Raw genomic sequence first — 26,312 nt, forward strand, 5'->3', positions numbered from 1 at the left:
TGGTGGTGGTCATCTGCCCTCCTGTGTTGGTGCGTGGTACTGCAGCAGGACCTGGTCTGATCACTGAGTCTCGTTTTCAGAGGTATGGATGTCTTAGTTCAGCATTTCTTTTTGATATTTGTTTGACAGAGATCCCAGTGGTCTTTAAAAGATTTTCTTCTGTCTACGTTTTTTAATATATTCACTCCTGATCATTTTTAATGGTGTATTTTACAGTTCCTGTCAAAGCCTTCACAGGTTAATTATTTACTCTAAAATATACCTATGTGTCACCCACGTGTGATTATGTTTGGGTGTGTGCTCCAGTCACATCAAAATAAGTATGTTGAGTTCAGAAACTGTACGGAATCTGTCTATTTCTTTTGATCTTCTTTGCGATGATTCTACTTCTACCTTGGAGTCCAGCTGTGTTTAATAAAACTAATTGGACTTGCTTAGAAAAGCCACACACCTGATCTGGTGTGACACAGATCTGGACTAAGTTTCTAAACAATTTCTGCTCCACTCAAGGTTCCTCAGAGATCCATTATCCTTAAATGGAAGAAGTTTGAGACGAACAGAACTCTTACAAGACCTGGCCTGGGGGGGGGGGCTTCAGTGTAGCTGAGCTCCAGATATGCAGTAGGTAGATGGGAGAAAGTTCTACTAGACCAGGAGTCTGGAACTTTTAATGCTAAAAGTGACATATGATTCAGTTTCTTATAAATCCAACGAAAGCCAGACCTCAAAGTAAATACATTTATTTTTGTGGCCATTAAGTCATTCATTTATAAAACATAACTTTAAAAATAATCTTTACATTGCGTTTTTCTTCTTATATTACTTTTGAAAGCAGCTCATACAAGTTCCTTTCAAAATAAAATGCATCCTATGTTTAATAAAATCCTCCAGCTGCAGCAGATTAACTTCTTTAACTTCAAAAACATCTTTTCTATCGTTGGGACTTTGGTGTTGCTTCATCTTCAACAACTTTGATGTAGAACACAAATATACATTTTTAAACTGAATGCAATAAGAGGATGTCATTCAAATAGTAGTCTGCTCTGATCTAAGCATAAATAACAAAATGTAATTATTCATGTGTTCATGTGTTCTGTTTTTATTTTTGTTTAATTTACATACATTTCTATACCTTATTTTCTGTCAGTCTAGTACACATTAATGAAAAATAAAATTTACTTTCCAGATTTTTTGCAAATACCTGCAATGATACAAAGAGTGAAAAACAAATTCTTTGCATCTGTCTGAAGTTCTCTTGTGGTTAACCAGAGCTGCATCCACAGCAAAGCACAAGGTTATCGGGTAATTTGCCTCATAGATGACATTACACATTTCTCAGGCTGCTTTTCTGTATGGTTTAAGACAAAAAATAAACTAGAAAGGAAACTGTGTTTTCACATTTAAATAAACTCTTGTCATTCAGTATCTGGAGTTATTCGATACACAATCAGTGATTATTCAATCATTTTAACACAATTTTTGATCATAGATTATAAATCTATGGCTGTAGAGGCTTGAATTTAATGCTAAAAAGGTCTTCAGGGATACACAAAACTCCCAAATGAATCTTATTATTTACTGAAATGTGTTAAAATTAACATTTTTCTTTAGATTTCTAAAACTACTAGTATAAAAGCAGAGTTATGGTATTTTCCAGAGTTTTTTTCATAGTTTAGCCAGGGGTGCAACTTATACTCAGGTGTGACTTATTTGTGTTTTTTTTTATGTCACAAACAGGCTCATATATTTGTTATTTTTCCCAGTAAACACCGGTTGTCCTTCAGTGGTTGTTTCCTCTACAAGCCAACAGAGGGCGCTGCATCTATCTAGCAAGTATTTGCTACTGACAGTGGTAGAAGTGTCTCTCAAAACAAACATGGAAGAAAATCTGATTGTTTTCCTCTTAAACTTTTATATTTTTCTTATACGGATCTAAAAATTAATATTATTGCATTTTTTTTTTTTAATTTTAGCTACGCTTGTCTTGGCGAATTTGTTGTGTGAGACTTTTCTCCGAAAGGTGTGACTTATACTCCAGACCGACTTATATATGGTTTTCTTCTTATTGACATTTTTTGCTCATGCAGCTTATACTCCGGTGCGATTTATATTAGTTTTTTTTTCTTCTTTATTGGACATTTTTTGCTCTTTCGACTTATACTGCAGTGTGACTTATATATGGTTTTCATCTTCTTGAGTACACATGTTTTGCTCTTGCGATTTATACCTAGGTGCGACTTATACTCCAGAACCACTTATATATGGTTTTCTTCTTCTTCTTGATTAAACATTTTTTTCTCCTGCGACTCATACTCCAGTGCGACTTATACTACGGTGCAACTCATACTACGGTACGACTCATACTCCGGTGCGACTTATACTACGGTACGACTTATACTTTGGTGCGACTCATACTCCGGTGCGACTCATACTGCGGTGCGACTCATAACCCGGTGCGACTTATACTACGGTACGACTTATACTTTGGTGCGACTCATACTCCGGTGCGACTCAGACTCCGGTGCAACTCATACTCCGATGCCACTTATACTACGGTACGACTTATACTACGGTACGACTTATACTACGGTACGACTTATACTCCGGTGCGACTTATACTACGATACGACTTATACTACGGTGCGACTTATACTACGGTACGACTTATACTCCGATGCGACTCATACTCCGGTGCGATTTATACTACGGTGCGACTCATACTACGGTACGACTTATACTCCGGTGCGACTTATACTACGGTACGACTTATACTCCGATGCGACTCATACTTCGGTGCTATTCATACTCCGGTACGACTTATACTTCGGTACGACTTATACTCCGATGCGACTTATACTCCGATGCGACTCATACTCCGGTGCGACTCATACTCCGGTGCGACTTATACTACGGTACGACTTATACCCCGGTGCGACTTATACTATGGTACGACTTATACCCCGGTGCGACTTATACTACAGTACGACTTATACTACGGTGCGACTTATACTCCGGTGCGACTTATACTATGGTACGACTTATACCCCGGTGCGACTTATACTACAGTACGACTTATACTACGGTGCGACTTTTACTACGGTACGACTTATACTCCGATGCGACTCATACTACGGTACGACTTATACTCCGGTGCGACTCATACTCCATAAAATACAGTACTTGATTGTGTAGAGATGTTCATGTTTGCACAGTTTCAAATGATTAAAAAATACAAAACATCAGACGATTAAAAGGGTTTATTTCACATTTTTTTCTTGTACACGTCACCAGCTTTGATGTGGGCATCAAAGACATCAAAGAACAGGTCACAGAAAAAGTGAAGGAGGCTCATGTTACAAACAGGAATTCTCTGGAAAGTTTCCAACCCACTTAGTGATGTTCTGGACTGTGACTGAGCTTACTATAGAAACATGGCTCAGAAAGCCAGTGTGAGTGAGGAAAGGTTTAAAGGAGGCGCGCTGAAGATGCTCGAGAGCTGCACGACAAGGAGAGACGAAAGGTAAAGCACTGCAGTCACGAGACAATGCAAGGAGTAGTTTGATCACTCTAACAGTCGAAACTCTGCTACTCCTGCTCTGTGAGGAGTTTCTAAGCCTGGCTTTACCTGAGTTTGTTGTACGGAGAGGATTTAACTCAGGAAACAGATGAAGCTCCTGGACTCACCAAGTCAGACGTCCCCTGCACACTGAGTCACGTCAAAAGCCTCAAACGACTGACTTTGCTTCATCTCAGCAGAGACAGAAGAATAGACAGTGTGAGCGTAACACAGGCACTTGAGAAAAATGATCAACCACTACGATGTCCATTAAGGCACAACAAACACACTACAGTCACAAACACCAAAGAACAGGATTCTCTCCGTGAGCACACAAAGACACACAATCAGATCAAAACGTCTCCAGAATCATTTCACCGTCACAAAGAAATATTTCCACAACAGCTGACAGTTAACATCGAATGGTGGCTTTTTCTGCCCTCGTGGAGCCAGACCAGAGTCTTCTGCCGCACAATGTAAGCTTTGTTATACCACTTTTCAGGGGATCAATTTGAAAATAAAAGTTACATCCTGTTGGAAGAAACACTTTAGATCTTTTTATTAGTTAACAACATAAGAAAAAAAAATCAAAGATATAATAGGAATTACATCTAGATTGTCCTGATATAGCTTTTTATGAACAGTAAAGCCTTATTTTCAACTTAGTGCTCTCTCACTGTGCAAAGTCATGTTTTATAGTGTTAAAATAGAAAAATTAAGGAACTGAAATGCTACAAGAAAACATTTAAACAGAAATGTCAACATAAACTAACATAAAATGTGTGATTTATTCTGATGAAAAAGCTTTTAACATAGAAAACAAACATACAAAGCACTATTTCTTCATATCTAAACAAAGATTTTACTCATTAAACAGCAATTTAAATTATTTTTTTTATTTTTATCACTGTAAATGAATCCCATGAAAACAAAAGAAATGTTTCCAACAGGGATTTCAGAAAAAGTGCATTCATTACTCTTTACACAGCTGCGTGTATTATGTAGCTTTAGTTTGGTGACAATTGACATACAACTGAAAAAAATAGTTTTTATTTTCTGAGGGTCAGAATTGTTGTGTGCAGTCCACAAATAAGATGCCATATTGTTCATTTTGAACCAAATTATTCATTTTTGCCAAGATTTTAATTAAAAATGGAAAACTTGATCTAAAAATTCCTGATCTTGATGTTTTAAAAAGCCTTTTCTCACACTTGTTTGACTTCATATGTGGCCATATGCTAAAATCATAAAGGTACTAATACACTTTAAATGTTATACTGGGAAATACAAACATCAATTAAAAACATTTCCATGAGCTTCATGAGGGATTTTCTTGGACATGGTTTTGTCTCACTTGTAGTTCATGTGTGTATTCAGTCAACCCTCCGATTTGTAGGGCATTTGGAGGGGTAGGGTGTCCGAAATATTTTTTTTAAGCTAAACCCCCTGCGAGGGAGAGCTCTGTGTCACTCCGCCGCAAGTGTTTTCCGCGTCACACTGTACCGCAGAGGAAAAACACATTTCTTCATGTGGGTGTGCTCTGAAGCACAGAAGTTTACATTTAAATGTAAATATAGACTTTGTGTTTTAGCATGACTTTTTAAAGTTATAAAACAAACATATTTTTCTAGCGCTAGCAGCTATGTGGTAACGTAGATGACCGGCGACTGTTGATGACATCATCGAGTGGGAGAGACGCCTAAATTTGATTACACATTTTTTCCATAACTTTCTGTTCGACGAAATGTAGGAGTCGGGGAAGAATTTGGATTCAGCCTATGTTTGTATTTCTTCGTTTTTTCCTTGACATTTTGGCAAAGTCCCAAAGTTAACTCTGTTAGTTACTGAACTCAGCAGGAAGTTGTTCATTAAGTGCTTAGTTGGATCCATTTTACATGAATGATTCATATGAACTTGATTCCTACATTGTGAGCGCCTTCAATAGGTCCTAAAATGTCAATATTTTGGTAAAAATGATCATAGATACAGATGTGCGCAAGCTAGCAGCTTGCTAGCTAATGCATGCTACTGCTATCTGTTAGTTACAAATTCTGTAAGTGAATGTGTGCCATTAGATTACAAAACTAAATCATTAAAAATCTCAATAAATCCAGCTAATCTTTAGTTGAAGCTATAATTTGAATTAATAAACAAGTATTTGGAGAAAAATGCAAAATTTCAACACTTTTTGGTGAAACCTGACACACTAAAAACACACGAATTAACACATAAGTAGATTTAACATGAATTTATGCCATTCATGATTTATCTATAGCGAAAGTGACTTTAAGTTTTCTGTTTTCTGTGTTTATTTGAACTGAAATCAGAAGCAAAGATTCAAATACAGAGTTCATTACTGTTCTGTTGGAATGTTTGACAGTAATTAAACAAATACTTGAATGCTCTGACAGCCTTACAGCCTCATGGAGAAATTCTCTCAGAGGTGATCTGCTTTTTGAGTGCCTGTTTTCATGGGATTTGTTGACAGATTGACCAAACACGTCCTGTTCTTGGTTTAGCCTCTGTTGTGATTAGCCATGAGGCTTTACTGACACTGATGTTGCGTGGGGTCAAACATCTACTGCTTTTGCCCGAAGCCTAAAAACAGCTCAATTCTGCTAATCATAAACACACACTTTTTTGACAAAAGCATGAGCATCAGTGCATGCATACAGTCAAAGCCCACACATACACAGCAAGACAAGGTCAGACGAGGACGCGTACTAAAAAATATGAATGTCATTGGCATTTCATGGAAAGTAGCTTCTCTTTTCTTCCTTCATGTTTCCAAATTTGACTCTTTGATTAACTTTAGACTATGATCTATTTGGCTCCAGCTCTCAGTGTGGTCTCAGCCCACCGCTGCTCTGCTCTCTCTTAGAACTCAGTGTACACAGATGTTTGCAAGTTTTTGCGTCAGCTGAGCTGCATCTCTCATGGAGAATGGAAAACAAATCCTCCTAAACTTGACATTTTCCACTACTTTGTAGCTCAAAGTAGTGCACCAGAGGGGGTGAGAGTACAGTTTCTACTGAGCTCTGTCCGCTGAAGACGCAGGAGACTGAGAGGATGGAGGCTGACGGTTTAACTGTGGGAGAGAAGGCCTTTCTTGTAGGCCACAAAGCCGGCTGCTGCGGCCACAGACAGGAAGCTGGAGACCCCCATGAACTTCATTAGACCGCCCACGGAAGGCAAATTCCTCTCCCAGAAGGTGGTGTGGAACGGGAGTGCTGGGACGTCCTGGGTGAGGAGAGTTACATGAAAGCGTAACTTAAAAACAGAGACCATGTGACATGTGACATGCATCCTTTTATCTCATCCTCACCATGCTCTCAGGCTCCGGCTGCCAGATCTGATTCTGGTGGATTTTACCCATCGCACTCATGATCTGAAAAAACGTGATTTTTTTTTTTTTATTAAATCAAACTGAAACAGCCATATATACTGTATATGCTCTGGGTCTGTCTGATTTTACACTTTAGAAGGAAAAAATGTTGTCCAAAAAACCTTCAAATGCATATATCCCTGTTATTGTTAAGAGAATAAATACATTTTTAATACGTTTTGATAATTTTCTTTTAGAATGTTATAAAAACAATAAATATGACAGACATTGACATCAATTGAAAAACCCATATAGGCATTTAGAGACTTGAATATTTTAAGAGGACTCACCCTGCAATGGATTATCAACAAAGAAATAAAATCCACATTAAGTTCCATTAAATGTGGGGTACCCCCAGGATCAGTCCTGGGTCCTAAACTGTTTAACATCTATATACATGATATAACTAGTGCATCCACATTTTTTAAAATACATTTTATTTGCTGATGATACTACGTTTGATGACATAAAACTAATGAAAGAGATAATTCAAATGGAGTTGGAAAAATGGTTTGATATAAATAAACTATCAATTAACTATGAAATATACATCTTTCATGATATTTAATAATCGCAAGATGAAAGCTAATGTTTATTTTGAAATTGCAGGTTTTCAAATTAAACATAAAAGTGAAAGAAACCAAGTTTCTAGGAGTAATTGTAGATGAAAAAATACACTGAAAATCACATATAGTTTACAAAACAATAGCACTGTTGTAAAAGGTGAAATGATCATTTGATAAAAAATCCTTATACCTCATATATAATTCCTTGATTGCTCCATATTTGATATATTCCATAGAAATTTGAGATCAAGAGATCAATAAACTCCATATTTATGTTAAAAGAAATGAGCAATAAGAATCATCACTGTGACTATTGAAACCATCTACACCACTGGTTATAAAACTATTAAAATTTAAAGACTTAGTACATCATTCCATCCTAAAACTAATTCAGCACATCAGGAAAGTCTGTCACATAAAATTGAAAACATATGTTTTTTATATGTATATCCAATAGGATGCAACACATTAATGTATCAATACAAAGAGAAAGATTTGGTTAAAATAGTTTGATTGATTTAGTTAGATGGGGCAAAGAAAATAAGTGTTCTTCTTTCTGTCCCCTTTTATTTTCACCAAGGACAAAAATATGACATTTTTTGTTGTGTGCTATGAAAATGAAATAAATGACCTAACCTACACTAAACTAAATTTTAAGAAATAGTGAACAGTGCAGCGTGCGCTCTGGGTACGGCTGTGGGGTTCTGACCTCTCTGGCTGCCCTCTCTCCCGCTTGTACGGCCCCCTCCATGTATCCGCTCCACTCTGTGGCGGTCTCTGTGCCGGCGAAGAACAGCCTGCCCACCGGCTCCCTCAGAACTCTGCAGAATGAAGGAGACAGAAACACGATTGAGGATTTTTCTACATTTGGGTTTAAAACGCCTGCAGGAAGTCAGAAAAACCAGTAAGAATAAAGTACAATTGTTTATTTGTATATTAATGACTGGATTTAGTGTTTATAATCTGTAGAAAACAATCTGCTTTCACAGACTGACTGAAGTATGTCATCTGCAGTACTGCTAATACATCAGAGTATTGTCTGTTTAAAGTGTGCTGTCATTTTTTTGACTCGTTGCTGCTTGTGCCGAACTTTAGACATACCTCATGAACAGTAGGATCAAACATTCCACTCTACGACACCATAAAATAACATCATGTTTTCCTATCCAACCAAAACTAGAAACATGAACATCTCTATAGGGTCAAATCAGGATCAGCGTAAAGGGTGACCAAACAGGGAGGCTAACTCCGCCCACAGCTTAAACGTGAAAATCTAGTCAGAGGGGTGGGGCTTGGGAACAGGACTGTCATCATTACTGGAGCAGCAGATCATGATCAAGACTTTTGAAACTTAAATTGTTTGACCAATCACAAAATTCAACTGTAATACTGCAATTCCACCTGTAGGGGGCAGCACACAGACGGTTTTTGATTTTATTTTCAAGAATTAAACAAAACTATTATAAAAAATTATTTATTTATAATTTATGTATTATACACAAATTTGGCAATGACCAACAGACAGCACTTTTAAAGCCCCATTTATAGAGGTCAACAGACAAAAAAAGTTGATTTAGGGTTTGGTTACCCTTTAAAGTAAAGCAACAGATTGTAAACTTCAAAGAAATATTGAAAATTGAAAAATAATATTGTAAATTTTGGGGAAAAAAAGTAAACTTTAAAGAAATATTTAGAATTAAAAATAAGAAATTTGCAACCTGAATTTAATTTATTTATAACACTGCTGTTTTGTATTTTATTTTTTTGTTATTTGTTTTCTTTTCCTCTTCACTTTCATTTCTAAATCACATTTTTCATTAAGACCTTTACTTTTGGTATTGACCCTAATTTTACATTGGGGGTGGGGCTTTAAGCTGATTGACTACATGATTGACATCAGGTAACAGTGGTTATCATGACGATATTCCCACTCCAGAGAAGCAGAAATGATGTAATCATAACCCCAGGTCATTGAACACACATTGTAATTTAAACCAGGTTTGACCAATCAAAAACTTGTGTAGTGAAGTATAGAGGAATTTCTTGTTAATTCACGGAAGTGTCAACTGTTTGAAAATTGATCATGAAGCAGTAATTGTTAAGTCTTACATATATTGGAACAGATCTGTGAAAGAAAAAGTCTGAGGCAAGATTTAGAAGATTTGTACCGCTTTGACGTGTCTCACCAAACCTCTTCCAACTGTAGGTGGCGTATGTTTGCTCGTAAACTTTAGAAAAAGAAGAACAGCTATAGGGTCAAATCAGGCTCATCTTAAAGTGAACGAAAAAACAAACTGAAAACTTGAAAAAACAGACATTTTACTTAAAAACATTTTGAAAATTTAAAAACAAGACATTGAAAATTTGAAAAAAAGAAAAACTTGAAAAATAATGTTTTAAAATTTAGAAAAAAAGTGAAAACTTGAAATAAATCTTGAAAATGTGAAGAAGAAATTAAACTTTGACAAAAAATTCTTTTGGAAATTTGAAAAAAAAGACAACTTGGAAAAAAAACCCTATAAATGCAAAATTTACCAATGGAGAAATAATAGTAACAGCTGCTGTTTTTAATTTTCAACATTTTCCTACTTTCTTTTCTGAATCTTCACTTTCAATCTTCAGTTTTACTGTTTCAATTCTGATTTTCGATTTTTCGCTGCTGAGCTGAGCCCAATCTTACATGGGGGCGGGGCTTTGACTGGCTACCCAAAAATGTGTCCCATGAGGTAATGGTGATGTGACATCTTTTCTGCTGCAGAAAGTAATGTCGCCGCCTGTGTCACCCCACTCCAAAAACTTTTCCTCATTTTTTTTTTCATTTTCAAGATTTATTTCAAGTTTTCTATTTTTTTTCTAAATTTTCAAAACATGTTTTTTCAGTTACAATGTCTATTTTTCATTTTTTTCAATTTGTTTTTTTTTTCATTCACTTTAAGCTTATCCTGATTTGACCCCATCAAGAACCCTCTTCCTGCTTGTCCATGTCAGGATTCTGTGATCTGGTTTTTGTCATGTTCTGTTTTCCCTGTCAGTCTCACCATGTTCAGGTCAAATCATCCACAGCTGTCTTCATTTAGTTTATTGTCCTCAGCCTATTTAAGTGTCTGGTCTTCAGTTCTGCATTGTCAGGTCATCTGTTCTGTTCTGTCATGTCACTGGTTTGTTTTCTCCTGGTTTTGCCATGTTTAAGTTTATGTAGTAAATCTTTGAGTTTCTGCCACCATGTCCTGTCTCTTGCGTTTGGGTCCTTCACCACCATCCCTGACAGTCCAGTGTGAACACCACGGGTTAAATGAGCATTCAAGAACCCATATTTAGTGCATTTGAATGTGCACCTGAATGTGTGTATAGACAGATGAGTGAATACTTTAAAAGAAGAGTAATTGTTCATGAGAAGAATCTGAAAAAGCATTAAAAAAAATAACAGCTTGAGTTGATCTTTTCTTTGTAACTTACTTGCCAAACTGGGTGAGGATTCCAGGAGGGAAATAGGCGGTGTAGCAGCCCCCAGAGTACTCCTCCTCACACCAGTTCTTCTCCTCATAATGAACCGGCTGAAAGACACAAGAGTTTAAAGCAGCCGCTGACCTCTGGATGTTCAGCTGCGGTTAGGATCCGGACTCACATGCAGAGCCTCCTCTGAGCCCAGCACTCGGGAGTAGATCTCACAGATCCTCTTCAGCCTAAGCACAACACAGGGGTGGGATTAAACCTGATCCACATGAGGGACAGTATTTCTGCTGTTTCCATTGAGATTTTTACCGTTCTTCTTTAGACAGGCTGACCAGCTTCCTGCTTTTGCGAGCCAGGATGAAGCTGGAACAGAAGGAAGGTTTCATCAACAATTGGAAGTTAAAGACTGGATTCAGCTGTTTCTGTGGATGTCAGGCAACAATCCCAACTCAAACTTGACATGAGTGAACAGGTCTTGAACATAGGCGGCCGCCAGGGTGTCATCTGCTGGAGGGGGCGTCGAAATCACAGAGATTATACACTATCACCATTTTTTTTTTTTGTCAGTCTGATGCACCACTCATATAAAATATAAAAAGTAATAATTAAAAAATATAAATGAAATAACTCAAAAGTTTGATGTAATCAATAATTCTGCTGTGTACTGCCCCTCCCTTCCTCTCACTGCTAAAAAAAGACAAATTTAACTGGCAATCTGGTGGGGTTTTTCCAACACCTTTACCCTTTGACATGCACCTACTTTCTTCATGCATATCGACTGATCAGTGGCACAGTCAGCTACCACATTAGCTATTAACCCAAGAGTTACTTGATTCAAATCCCTGCTGAAACTTTTGAATTCAACTCCCTGCAGGGGGCGCCAAATTCATTTTTCTCCTAGGGCACCATGCAGCCCAGGGCCGGGCCTGTGAGGGAACTTTCAATGTGACTTTAATAGTTACTGCTTTAGTTCTGTCTCTGTTTCTAAAGCTGTGTTCACACCGAACACGATTAAGGAGAAGCCGGTTTCAATGCTAAGTCAATGGTAAAGACGCGTTCTGAGGTCCTGAGGCACAATTTAAGCAAAAGGGAAGACACAATATGAGCTGTGTAGCGAGAGTTTAAATATGTGAACTTGTCTGACTGACATGCCAACCATTCAGGGACTCAGCTTTGACCATGTGACGCGTTTAGTGACTCGATCACCGGGTAGAACACAGATCCAATATAGCTGACCGATCCAAGCGTTTTTGTCCTGAACTTGCATCCATTTTCATCCATTTGCTGGAGCCTGTCCCGGCTACTGTTGGGCGAAGACAGGACGACACACACTGGTAGGGCCCATGGTGCTGGAGAAATCACAGAGCCTGGAACTAGCTTGCTACGTCAACCTCTGGACATCAGAGCTAGCTTGTTACGCCGGACCCCAAGTGGCTGGCAGTCCGGCGTAGCGGCTCCCTAAATTGGGGTGGCAGCCTGCTTATTATATTTGTCTTAGTTTCATCAGGATAATAATAAAAAAGGTCATCTAATTTTATTCTTGCTTTTACTTTAAATCTTTAGCGAGCCTTCAAACTGGGTCAGAGAGAGACGGAAACACCATGGAAGCAGCCGTCATTCAGACCCCCAGCGGGAGTGAAGCTCACAGTATTGGGATAATCTCTGAATGATCTCATGAATCCAAACATGGAGACATGATTACAAATGCTTTTGTAAAACTCTTCACAATAAAGAAACCTGATCTCTCAACATCATCTGTGTCTTTCATACATTGGAATCAAGCTTATGAACGCGTTTTTGGACAGGCGTCCAACACTGTATTGGCTGTGTGATGAACGCGAATTTGACGGGCAAATCGAGTTTGGTGTGTATGCAGCTCTAGGGAGTATTCAGACCGTAAAAGTCCTTCGGTCCAGACCTAGTCCGTGTAATTTGGTACTGATTGAGTTCTGAACCTTGCATTTGGTCTGTATTCAGACTGTCGTCAACTGGAAATTTCTGTTTTGAGCCAAAGCTTGTAAACAAACTAAAGATTTCTTCAGTAAAGCAACGAGAGAAAGAATAATGGAAGTCCTAAGTTCAATGATCCGGACCCATGACGGTTCTGGACTTACCCCATGATAGCAGGCACAGACCCATCCGGCTTCGTGTCATCTAGTGTCAGCCCAATCGGAGCCCCCTCTTCCTCGATCACCATGGTTCCACAGTAACCTGAAGACACCACACAACGTCAGAACCACCCCCTCATTCTGGCTCCTCCCACAGCCCGTCTCCCTGTACCCTTTTTCCTCCAGAAGTTCTCTTTGTAGTACACCATGCACTTGATGACGGAGCCCATGGGCACGCGGTGAATTAGCTGGTTTCTGAGCGGCGGCAGCTCTGGGTTAAAGTGCATCTTCAGGTTCAGACCAGGAGGAGTCGCCACGATGACGTACCTGGCCTGCAGAAAGACGATTTTAAAGTCATCTTCTGGTCAAATGTTTAGGCTTTAATATCCAAAAAGAGAGTTTAATTGCAGCGCCTGTCCATGCTTTTCCCAAGCAGAAGCTGCTGCCATGTTGAGGAGGAGGACCAGGCCCGGTCTCTCCTCTGGTCCATCATAGAGATGAAGACGAATGCAGACGGTCCATTCACTACTCACTCCTACCCACTCACCATGTAGGTCTCTTTGTTCAGCGTCTCCACCACCACCATGTCTCCAGTCTGGTCGATTCTGTAAACCGGGGACTCCAGCTTGACCCGGTCACCCAGCTCCTTGGCCATGCCCTCACTGATCTGACCAGATCCGCCCAGGAACTTCCTCTCCTTCAGAGAGAGAGAAGAGTCAGCCGGAGCCAAACTTCATGGCTTGTGTCAACACTGATCTACTTTCTACATTTTTTTATTCCATAAAAAGGGCTTTTAAAAAAACGAATGATTTACATAAAAAAAATTAGTATTTGAATTAAGGATCCACTCCGATCATCTTTGGACCTTTTGTAAGGTGGTCTTTTTATTATGATTATGACGTTTTTAGATACAGTTTTTAAAAAGTGTTGTTTTCTAGGACGTAGTTTCATTATCTCAGAGTTGTGGATGGGATTGTTGGCATTACACAACCCCGCCCCCTTTCCCTTCGTGTTGCTTGTTCCCTGTTTAAACTCTGTTCTGCTAGCTTACAGCCCCTCACGACCCCAACCTAACATTAGTGGTGCAACAAAAACAGTGAGCAATATTGGTACAGTTTTGAGCCAGATTCCAAGACATTCTCACTCTCAACTCGTCACATATTGACGTTTGGTTAAGGACCCTCCAGAAAGTCACGTTTTGGGTGTTTCTGGCTTGTCGTTTTTTTGATGTGCTGGTTGTTCCCATTAAATCAGGGGTCCCGACCTCTGGGCTGCGAACATGAACCGATCCAGTACTGGAACATGGAGCTCACCAGTACCCTAACTCAGTACTGGATCCCTAACCTGGTACCAGTTCGCGTCTGGGACTGGTTTGTGTTGGGTACCATGTTGGGTCCAGTGCCACATCTGGTACCACATCCAGTATCGTGTCCAGTGCCGGGTTTGAGTCACGTACCACGTCTGGTACTGGGTCGGGTCTGGTACCGCATCTGGTAGTGCGTCCTGTGTCAAATTCATGTCAGGTACAGCGTCTGATTACTGGGTTGGGTCCGGTACCGCATTTGGTACAGCATCCAGTATCGCGACAGGTACCACGACTGTTACCGGGTCAGGTCCAGTACCACATCCAGTATCGGGTCTGGTGCCGGGTTTGTGTCAGGTACCACATTTGGTTCCGGGTCAGGTCTGGTACCGTGTCTGGTGCCAGGTTTGTGTCAGGTACCACGTCATGTACCGGGTCAGGTCCGGCACTGCATCTGATACCATGTTCTGTGACGAGTTTGTGTCAGGTACCGTGTCTGGTACCGGGTTGGGTCCGGTACCACATTCAGTATTGCGTCCAGTGCCGGGTTCGTGTTAGTTACTACGTCCTGATACTGGGTCTGGGGTGGTACCGCATCTGGTACAGCATCCAGTGCCGATTTAGTGTCAGGTACCGTGTCTGGTACTGGGTTGGGTCCGGTCCTGGATCTGGTATCGCATCCGGTGCCAGGTTAGGGCACCGGTACTGGGTTAAGGTACCTGCCACGTCCTGCAGACCAGTCTGACTGTCCGGTACCGCATCCTGTGGGTTGTGGAACCTTGATTTTATGAACAGCCGGCACGCCAAAAAAACGACAAGTTGGGGACACCAAAAGGGTTAAAAAGTGGCGTGGAGGGGCCTTGACCAAAATGCAGTATGTGACGACTTGGGGATGAGAATGTGTTGCAGATTTCGGTTCAGGAAAACAAAGACGTACATGGATCTGTTTGTCTGGACGTAGATGCATCAGAATGCAAGAGAACATGGTGGCAGAAAAGATGGCGACTAGAAATCATTACGCCGGGTTCACACCACACGTGAAAGTGCCACGAAGTGGAGTGCGCGTGGAATCCTCTTCACCTCCAGTTCACACCAGACGCGTATTTTTGGCGTTGGTCGAGAGGCGCTTCTGCTCAGCTGTGATTATTTAGAGCTTCTACATTTAATTTGTCCATCTTGACTTGTCACCAACTGCTCTGTGCCTCTGTCTCGTTGATTGTGTTTTTAGACATCCAAAACCACACCCCCCACTCTGTAGTCGGGTCACTACATTGATCTAAGTGTCTCAGTGTCTGTTCTTCGTGTTTACAATGTTCCCCCACTTATTCGTGTTTATTTATTGCCGTTCCTACATATTTGCAGATTTTTTTTCTCAGTCACGTGACTCTTCCGGTTCATCTCAAAAACTCCAACAAGAATGATCAGAAGTGTTTTTGGTGAAAATGGATCGGTAACAGACATTCACCGGCTGCGGGGGATGGAGGGTTGAGTCGGAGACTTTGACGTATTTGTGGAGGTCTCCAGTCCCTAACCCCCGTGAATAATGGGGGAATACTTTATTATCATCTCTGTAGTCTGATAAGATACAAAAATATGATGGTATTTGTCATTAGCGGTATTTTATTGTGAAAAACTGGTAATATTTAGAAACTGACTGGCTTTTCTTGTGCGTCTTGGAGTAACTTCCTGTCAGGATCGACGCGGATCGCTCACAGCTCCCTCAAAAAAAGATCAGACGCCAAAATGATCGCTGCACTGCGTGAGCCGGCACCGGCGAACCGCGGCACTTCTCATCTGGTCTAAATTACAATATAACTTAACAAGGGCGCCGAATGGAAGCTCATCCGTTCCGTGTTGCTTTGCAGTGCTTCTGTTTGCGATGTGAATCGGGCGTAAGGCAAAAGCGGAAATGAAACAAGATCTCAGAGTTGCTGCCACTCTTATTGAACCTTTTTAATGTGAATAAACAGGTTTCAAATGTGTCTAAAGAGGGTAAAGGCTTTATTAATTTCAAAAAGGATGATAACAATATCATTATTATTATTACAGACTCGAGGTCTATTTGGCACAAGAAACACAAACAAATAAGAGACTTAAGAATATAAAGATAAAAGCATTCAGGATAATGCAATTTAGGATAATATCTCCCAGTTTGTCAAAGAGTATTTGACAGAAACCTCTCAGGTGTTAAACGTTCAAAGCTTAAAATACAAAATAACACAACTATTAGGGTCACCGGTTATATTAATCTTTTTTGACCAAAATCAAGAGTATTTTTCAGCCAATTTTCAGCTGCCATCTTGTCTGCCACTAGGTCCCCTTCTCAGAAAGGGGCGGAGCAGGGCGCTTGTGGCCCCACTCGGTGTATGTTTTTAAGACAGTAACGCAATCTTTTTCAAACTACTTTTGTTGTTTAGTCCTGAGTAACATTTGGATAAAATGTCAAAAATGTAATTTTAAGCTTAATTTTCTTAAAATATGTCTTCTATTATGAGAAAAATGCCATGAGAAGATACAAAAAAGCGAAGAGCGAATCTTTAAAACTAACAAGAAGTGTGTTTTCCCTCACAGAGCTATAATGAAATAAACGCATTAATAAGAATCAGTGTTATATTTGCAAGTAAAGATGAATAAAATCTTTTTTTTTTGACTTGCGTAAATGTGGTGTGGGAGCATCAAAGACAGATGACTCCTCTGATCTAAGAAGCATCAAATCTGATATTTTGGAGCATTTTCGACGGTTCTTTTCCTCTTCTCTGCAGTTGCTGTTTGCACCGAGCAGAGCGATGAACAGACACTGATAAGGCGCTGCCAAGGTTTTGATACACAAAATAAATTACCAGTGACCTTCTCCGTATGGTTCGTGTCAACGTCTCTCTGTTCTCTGTGATTGCAAAGACGTTGTGCACATTTCGCGGTGGCATTTGGATGGACACATCTGCCAGGACAGATTTAGAACCGGAGCCTGTGCTTGTTAGGCTTTTGCGCTCTGGCTGGGAGGGAAACCCTGAAACCAAAACGAGCGTCTGAACGCTCGGCGTCCTTTCCAACACGCCTCCAGCCAGCCCTGCAGAGATGAGCGCGCACACCCGTACACGGCTCCATGCAAAACAGGAAATGCACTGTCATGTGTTTACACATACACAAGCCCCGTTCCCAGTTGCTATGGCAACAGGGTCACTTAGCTTTGGAAGCAGAAAGGGGTCTGCCGCCACGGCAAGAAAGCCTTCTTTTCTTTTTTGTTTGTCCAGCTCATAAACGTGCTGTCGATGCAGAAATACTGAGGCTGATTTAGGAGCTTTAACGGATGCAGCAGAAACGGTTCGAGTTCTCTTTTGGCCTCCTCCCTCTGCTCTATCTCTGCTCAGGGATTTCCTGCAGCCACAAGTTTGGGACTTTTCTGCTCTTGTCAAATGCTGATGGTGATTTAGATTTGGACAAAAACACAATCTTTGGCTTAGAAACATACCTGGCCTCCGTTTGTGGTGGAGAAGATCCTCATGGTTCCTCCACACTGTTTGACGTACCAAAGGAACCACAAAGCTGACACCTCATGGGGCTCGGACGTCACGTTCACGTTGACGAACAGTGTGGCGAAGCGGCGAACAGCACTGGGAGAGGAAATGATCGTCACTGTCTGACAGAGCTGGAGCGTCTCCTTCAACACGTCCAAAAGATTCGGACGAGAACGAAAGTCTGCTGCAAAGACCCTGAACAGCTTTTTCAGGGCCGTGAATCCTTAAACTGCATGTTTATGTCAGAGCATCAGGTTGATGCAACAATCTGGCACTGATGCTGTTAGCAGACCTCACGGCCGAGTGAAGCAATCTTAAGCAATTTAACACCCAAAAACCGACAGAGCAAACCTGCACATGCCACAGGCCTCCACGGCTCTGGACCTCTAGTATGCACACCACTCACTGTACATGAGAATGGGACTGAGTGAGTCCTCCCCCCTCATGTTCCAGACAGAAAGTACCTGCTGGCTCCAAGAAGTCAAAATCCCTTTGGCTTATATAGAGAAATAAACCAATGCAGTATCACTTCTAACTCGACACATATGGACTTGCGGTTCGGGACCCCTCCACGTCACTTTTTGACGACTTGGGTGTCCTAAACTCTGCTCTGATTAAATCAGAGGTCCCTCAATCTCCGGACCATGAACCAGTACCGACACCGGGATGCGGACCAGACCACAACCCAGTAAAGCGTCTTGTACTGCATCCAGTACTGCGTCCAGTACAACGTCTGGTACTGCATCCAGTACTGTGTCTGGTACTGGATCTAGTACTGTGTCTGGTACTGGATCTAGTACTGCGTCTGGTACTGCATCTAGTACACCGTCTGGTACTTTGTCTGTTACTGCATCCAGCACAATGTCTGGTACTCATTCTGGTGGTGCATCTGGTACTGCGTCTAGTACTGCATCCAGTACCGTGTCCAGTACAGTTTCCAGTACAGTGTGTGGTACCATGTCCAGTACAGCGTCTGGTACCGCGTCTACCGAATGGAGTACTAGACGCACTACCAGACACTGTACTGGATTCGGTACCAGATGCGGTACGCGGTACCAGACACTGTACTGAACGCAGTACTGCATTCAGTACTACATCCATTACTGTGTCCAGTACAGAGTCTGGTAACGCATCTGGTACTGCGTCTAGTACTGCATCCAGTACTGCATCTGGTACTGTATCTGGTATTGCGTTCAGAACAGCGTCTGGTACTGCATCCAGTACTGCATCCAGTACAGTGTCTGGTACTGCGTACGGCATCCCAAGGGTTGGGGACCCTGATTGATGGGAACAGCCGACACGTCAAATAAAAGGACAATTTGGGGACACTCAAATGTGAAAAAGTGATGCGGAGGGGACCTGCACCATACGTTGGGAGTGAGAATGTGTTGAATAAACAGCTGTAACTCAGTCATTCTATTTGTCAGAATAACTATTCTTGATCTAATATCTTTTCCTAACATCATCTTGCTAATCCTAACTTTTTTCTGTACGTTTTCCTGCAGTGCAAGGTATTCAAGTCATTAACTGCCTAATTAATAAAAACATGTGGTCTCATGTCAAACATTCAAAACTTTTGATTGACAGATTCTCCCGAGCCTGCTTTCACGTGATGGGGGTGTGGCCTTCCAGCAGGATCACTTCTCAACCCAATGACAGAACAACTTGGACCAATCAACAACAACAACATTTGATTACAGTATAGTTAAAAAAATGGCGACTGAATCGACTTCATGTCATTGGAGCAGGACGTCTTCTGTTGATGACGTCATATTTACTCTATCCAGTTCTCATTTACAGTCAATAGTGTACACTTTACTATCATTAATACTTGGAGTCAATATGGTGGATGTGCTCTGCAAAGATCTAAGAAGACCGTCAAGGCAGTAAAGAACCGCCAAATGACTGAACGCCAAAACTACCACTTCATTTTCAAGCATAGTAGAACCTCAGTCTTGTTTCTAAAGAAACGCCGGGAGGGAACATGGTGTCATACCTGGTCCAGCAGATCTTTTCAAAGAGCTGCTGCATGCTCATCTTGTCCCACTCCTCAGCGTGGGGGGCTCTCCACGGGGCTTCTTGTGGAATCTGGAATACAGGCAGACATTTCATCAGTACGAATCATCGAACCCAGGATAAAGAAATGACTCGCGTCGGTTCACCTCCTTTCCCATCTCATCCATGGTCCTGAAGAGGTTGTTGAAATCCAGCACGACGAGGGGGTTCCACATGGGAGGGAAGGAGCCTCTGAAGGGGTAGGACTTCCCCTGTCGAGTCAAAGTATTTTGTACTTATTAAACCATTAATCATTAATATGTTCACAGGCAAACAGATGTTTGTGGAAACTGTGGTAGAGGAGCCACAAACATCAATTTGAAGACAGGACACATGTGGATGATAGACACTACTCTGCTTCAAAAAATGAAAGTTTTTAGCTGATCATCACTAGCTTCATGGAGAACTGTGGGCGGAGCTAGCAGCACAGACTCTTCCTGAAAGGGGCGGTCTCACTCTGTGACGTCAGACGGTGAGGACCTGCTCGTTTTCTGGGTATGGGATGGGTTTTTAGAGGATTACTCAGAAATGCAGGAATGGATCAAAATACCGCTTTGGGGTTCTTTATAGTGAGGAATGAACAGGACGATCCACTTAAAAAGAACCCCCTCTTTCAGATAAGTATGTTAGAAAATCTAACATTTATAATCTGACATAATAATAATATTCTGAATATTGAAAATTTTTGAGACAATTGAGTCTATGGCCGCCATCTTTACAAATGGCTGCCATTTTGGATTTTTCTCACAGCTATTGAGCTTTTCTGAAATTTGGTGCTTGTACCACAAAATGCACAATTTGTCTGAAATATCAACCTAACTGGCTCCTGTATGAGCCCATCACACACATTAAGCAACTTCGTAGGAGAGGAAAAAACTAAACTTAACACCCAAGGTGCTCCCTAAAGTACCAAGAATTGGAGCTAAATTTAAGATGCACCCTCTCATTTAGATTAATATAATGTATGATTTTCTGTCATGATTATCCACATCTGCTATGTGTGCCATACCACATTCATGCTACTATTAACATTTTTAAATTCAAACTCAATAACAATTGGTTGCTAGTAGGCTGCTAGAGGTTTGGGGACAGTATGGTACTCTGGGGTTCTGTTCTCTATTCTCATTTACTTCTTCTCTCCTCTATTCCTTATTATGTATTTTTATTTATCTGTGCTTCTGTTTGGTGCAGTGTGATTCACGTGTTGTTTCAGATTCCTGGTGGATCGTCTTTGCTCCTGTTCTTGGCCGTGGACCACACCTCTGGCTCGTCGTGGCTGTTTATATTTTATGACCAACTTTCTGCGTCTGTACATTTACCGGCATGAAGCCCATATGAGACAATTGTTTGTGATATTGAGCTGTATAAAATCTTATCTTATCTAAAAAAGTAAAAAAATAAATACAATTGTCTTCTTTTCTGTCTTGCAAGAAAGATAATCTTATCAAGAAGGTGTTTCAATAGTAAAGTAATCTTAGTTTGAGTAACAAATCTTAGTGACTAGAATTTTTTATATATATATATAAATGAGAATTCTTGGTATTTTTTTTTTTACCCCACTGGCACATTATTTTGCTGATTTGAAGAACATTTCAAATGTTAAGAATTTTTGACTAATTTCAGTTCATCACTGGAAACTATAACCCCCCAGACTGTGCTCTGACCCCTACAATAATCTTCTGCTACTTGACTTGAGGGGGCCCCCAGCCAACCACCCCCTTCATTAATTAAAGATTTTATTTTTAAAGTTTGCACCATGAAACCTTCATCTTTTTGTAACTTTTTTACATTTTATTTGGGTTTATGAAGCATTCTGATGGTTCTTTATGGAAAAGTGCACAAAAGGATTTTTTTAAATAATTATTTTGGATGTGAATTGGATCACATTATTTTATAAGGAAGAGATTATCCAGCAGGAGGCATAAAACACCCAAAAATTCAAGTTTCAAGAATACGTTTGGAACCACATTAGTTTGAATGTTGCAAATGTTGCAAAGTTTGAGCTAAAACTCTACAAAAATGTACAGTTATGTTAAAAACATCGCTAACATTTTACAGAAAGTCAAATTTTCATCTCTCATCGTTCAGTCGTACTACCAACATGAACTGAGAAGAATCCAGAGTGTTTTGAGATCCTCTTAATCCTGGAAAACCAGGATGAGACACAGGAAGAAACTGAGATTCCTGCCACAGAGACAAGCCAGGAGGTTCCTGGAAAACTCTGTTTGCATTTCGGCACCAAAGTTTCAGAGATTTGCACAAACAGCTAGAGGAGAAAAAAAGTACAAGAAAAACAGCATCAATAAAACTCCCAAAGCTCTTTCGCTGAATTCCAATTTGCTTAGTCAGAGTGAGTGGATATGATTCCAAGAGTTGTTTAGACAGTAGAGGAAGCTCTTGTGCAATATCTTATCACTGGTTCATTTATTAAGCCCAGTAAAAGCCTTCATAATCTGTCAGCTTTTATTGAATGAAGCATTGTTCTGTTTACTCGTGGAGGAGGAGCGGGCCAGCTGGAGGGCACGGTTTAGAAGATCATCGTTTTGTGTCCAGTAACGGCTGCTAAAGGGCAGAAATCCTGATCACGGATCATGAAGGGAGGTTTACACGGCCGAATATGTTTTCAAAAAACATGGCTTTTTCTTGATAAATTACAACTTTTTTCCCATATTTTACATTAGATTTTCTTATCATTTTAAGACTTTATTTTCATAAAATTATATTTTTTTTCTTTGAATTTTACAACTTTATTCTCATAACATTGTATATTTTTTTTCTTATAATTTTACGACATTATTCTAATAAAACTATATATTTTTTTCTTATAATTTTACAACTTTATTCTCATGAATTTACCAATTTTTTTTTTTAAATTGTACAACTTTATTCTCGTAGAGTTACGATTTTTTTGGTTATATTTTTATGACTTTATCCTCACAAAATTAAGAAATTTTTCCTTTTCTTTTTATGACTTTATTTTAATAAATTATCATTTTTCTTATAATTTTAAGACTTCATTCTCATAAAATTATATTTTTTTCTTATGATTTATAACTTTATTCTCATAAAATTACTACTTTTTTCTAAGTTTTACAACTTTATTCTAGTAGAATTGTGATTTTTTTTTCCTAACAATTTTTTTTTTTTTACTTTTATGACTTTATTTTAATAAAATTATACTTTTTGCTCATAATTTTAGAAAATTATTCTAATAAATGTATTATTTTTTTCTTATAATTTTACAACTTTATTCTAATAAAATTACCACTTTTCCCTCATATTTTACCACTTTATTCTTGTAGAATTACGTTTTTTTTGTAACAACTTTTATATTAAACATTAAGATTTTGATTTTACTTTTACGGCTTTATTCTAACAAAATTATGATTGTTTTTCTTATAATTCTTCGACTTTTTTCTTGTAAAATTACGACTTTTTTCTCACAACTTTATTCTCGTAAAATTATTATTTTTTTTGCATAATTTTAGAATTTCCTTTTTTTCAAAAGTGTCCCTAATACTTCGTTGTAAAGAACTTGCTAAAAACCTTATGTGGGAATGTCTTTCTTTATAATCAGGAATTATATTCAGGAATAAAAACCTGAACTCTCATCCTCCTGTTTCTGAAAATACTTTAAATATTTCTGTAGATAATTTTCAGATTAAATATTTAATCTTAATGGCTGATCAGCTTTTTACACACAGACTGCAGTGCAGGTCAAAGTTGAAATGAATGAATGAATGAAACTTTATTTATTTAGTACTTTACAACACTATATTCTACGATAAAAAGAGAGATAAAAGAACATTTTAAATTCAGCAAATTAGAGAGAAAATCTTTAAAAAAAAACATTCATTAAAATGTAATAAAACAAGTAAGATTGAGAAATTCTAAAAAGGTTCGTTTTGGTTGATCTCTTTCACTGTTTCAGTCTGATGTCATGCACAGTTCTGCAGGAAATTCCAACAGAAAAAGCACCGGCGCTGTGTCATGAACTGTGAGCACATGAACTGCTCTGAATTACTAAGAAACTACAGATCTACAGCTCTTTCCTCCACAGCTGACCTTCAGCACTACTTTTGCAAACGTGCACAATCTCCATGCTGCAGGACCTGGCAACCCCCACGCTCTTTCACAATCTCTGATAGCAGAGACGATTGCTCCTCAGCCTGTCCGACAGCCATAACTCATTAACAAATCCACTCCAGATATCTGCAGCACCTGTTAGCAGCACCGAGCTGATAACTGGAGCCAGCTCTGGCCTTTTGGATTAAAATCTGCCACACAAAAGCTGATTAGCTGGTTGGAAAGCTAACCTCAATCACACAAAGGCGTGGAACACCTGCATGATTACAGGAGCGACAGCAGAGACCGTCATATGGGGCTACGCTGAAGACATCTTCCTGTTTTTTCGTGCTTTTCTCTGCAAAACTCGAGCTGTGACATCTTGAGTTTATGTCCACAGGTTTTCCTTTGAAGGGCTCCTGCTGCTAATCCAAAGCTACTTACAACCAAACACGGCTGTGATGCAGGAGAAATAAACCAGTGTGAAAGCTTAATTAAATGTAATGTGTTAATTCATCATGAGCTGTTAATGAGGAGAAGGCGCTAGATGAAGACAACGCCAACTTAATGACAGTCAAACATTCTGTAATAAACCAGTGAGAGTTTAGGCTCAGACACGTCAGGGCTCTGATTTAAGAAGGACGATATGCCTGCAGCGGTTCTTTATCAAATGTATGAGCAGATAAAATGCTTTTACGGAGGGTTTTGTTTAAAATAAAAAGTAAAAGTAGAGGGTAAAGTTTCTAACTAATTGATCAATTGATGGGCTGTGCTGTTGCCATTCATGAATCCCATCACACTACATCATCCGTGTTTGGGAGTTTCTCCTTGTTGTTTCTGCATTTTGATTTTTAAAGATGTGAAATAATGAGATAAAATACGGTCTTTCATCCTCATTCTGATGTTAGACACGGACTGGTCCGCTGGATGTGGCCGGTACTGGTTCCCTTGTAAGAGAATATTTTTGATTAACTTCCATTTTGCTCCTATATGTAACCTTCGAATGAACCTCTTGTGCTCTTTAAAACATTAAACACTTGCATTGATCCTAAAGTGTGTCTGTTCTTCTATCAGATTCAAAAATTTTCCACCACACCCTAACCCTGACCTGGTCTGCAAACCGGTGCCATGTCTGGAAGCGTACGTGGTGGTACCAGGCACACGGTGCTGCGGAGGTTGGGGAGCCCTTTAATAACCTTAAAGACCTTAAATAACTTTCAATATTTTATTGTCCATAAAATGTTTTTTTGTCAAAATTATACAAGTTAGAAAGGAGTGTAAGATAACATTAGTTGATCGTAGCTTTACATGTGCGGCTCATCTGCAGAGTTATCCAGCAGCATCATCCCCACAGCTCACTGATGACCAAGAAGACCATGCATGTGTTGAACCACCGTGCACATGGCATCATGGGAAGACTAGCTTACAGAATGGGCTCAGTTAAGTCAGATGAGAAGCCTTCAGGTCGGTCAGATCTCCCCTCAGTGCTGTAGAAGCACCTCGTCACGGATCCACTAGTGCTGAGCGGCGTTTGATGTAAGGCGCGCTGCCATGGAAACCAGCCAGGAAGCTCCTGGTGCCGTGTGCAGATTTCCAGGGGATCTTACAAAGATAGTAGTCAAGGAGACACGTTTGCTCAGGACCGTGGCCCCCCCAGGCTCAAACCCACCATCAGAGAGAGCATTGAAAGCCGACAGCTCTACGCTGTGACTGGACCGGTGCCTTCCTGCTGACATTTCACAGCACTGCTCAACTAGGTCAGTAGAACACTGGTGCTACCCATACAGATGACTCGCTGCTTATTGGCTGTCACTGAGGCACAAACGGCGAGGAAATCAAAACAGAGAGTGGAATAATTCCAGAGGGATTATGGTTTGATCCAGCGTGAGATTACGACACATCTGAGTTTAAGAAACACGAGACTTGATCCATCCCGTCCAGCTACTTTCAAAATACAAAACTTGATTACAAAAAATGAATAAATAAATAAATAAAAAATCTGAAAGGTGAAACAATTCCTTTCAGTGTATAAATCAAATGACATTATAAAGATTTAACATGATTAAATGTAGTTTTATGGTTTTAGACAACTTTAAAAACACACAAATCTTCTGTATTAATACCAAAAACATACAGATCTTTGTTAAAGGGCTGTTCAGGCATCCCAGAGGCGGTTTCTATGGCAACTGTGACTGCCTTTATCACGACAGCGAAACGTGTTCACGCTTCAGAAATGTAAACGACTTTTGAATGAATTTTCATTTCTTGAAAGTCGGTCAAACTCTGTCAACAATCCACGTTAACGA

General features: G+C 39.9%; 1 protein-coding gene across 1 annotated transcript in view; it reads right to left on the bottom strand.

Annotated features, from left to right (window-relative positions):
• Window positions 1-3,242: 3,242 nt before the first annotated feature.
• The window catches only part of mao (monoamine oxidase), a 43,973-nt gene continuing 20,903 nt past the window's right edge, over window positions 3,243-26,312 (bottom strand). The window contains exons 4-15 of the mRNA XM_024286512.2: window positions 20,049-20,153; window positions 19,883-19,974; window positions 17,841-17,982; window positions 13,616-13,765; window positions 13,241-13,400; window positions 13,075-13,171; window positions 11,270-11,323; window positions 11,133-11,190; window positions 10,964-11,061; window positions 8,217-8,328; window positions 6,882-6,944; window positions 3,243-6,796 (exon numbers count right to left, since the gene is read on the bottom strand). Of these exons, the coding sequence (XP_024142280.1) occupies window positions 6,641-6,796; window positions 6,882-6,944; window positions 8,217-8,328; window positions 10,964-11,061; window positions 11,133-11,190; window positions 11,270-11,323; window positions 13,075-13,171; window positions 13,241-13,400; window positions 13,616-13,765; window positions 17,841-17,982; window positions 19,883-19,974; window positions 20,049-20,153 (1,287 nt within the window). The 3' untranslated portion in view covers window positions 3,243-6,640. The remainder of the gene's footprint in view (window positions 6,797-6,881; window positions 6,945-8,216; window positions 8,329-10,963; window positions 11,062-11,132; window positions 11,191-11,269; window positions 11,324-13,074; window positions 13,172-13,240; window positions 13,401-13,615; window positions 13,766-17,840; window positions 17,983-19,882; window positions 19,975-20,048; window positions 20,154-26,312) is intronic.

The sequence above is a fragment of the Oryzias melastigma genome, linkage group LG21 (genome assembly GCF_002922805.2).
Source record: "Oryzias melastigma strain HK-1 linkage group LG21, ASM292280v2, whole genome shotgun sequence".
NCBI lineage: Eukaryota > Metazoa > Chordata > Actinopteri > Beloniformes > Adrianichthyidae > Oryzias > Oryzias melastigma.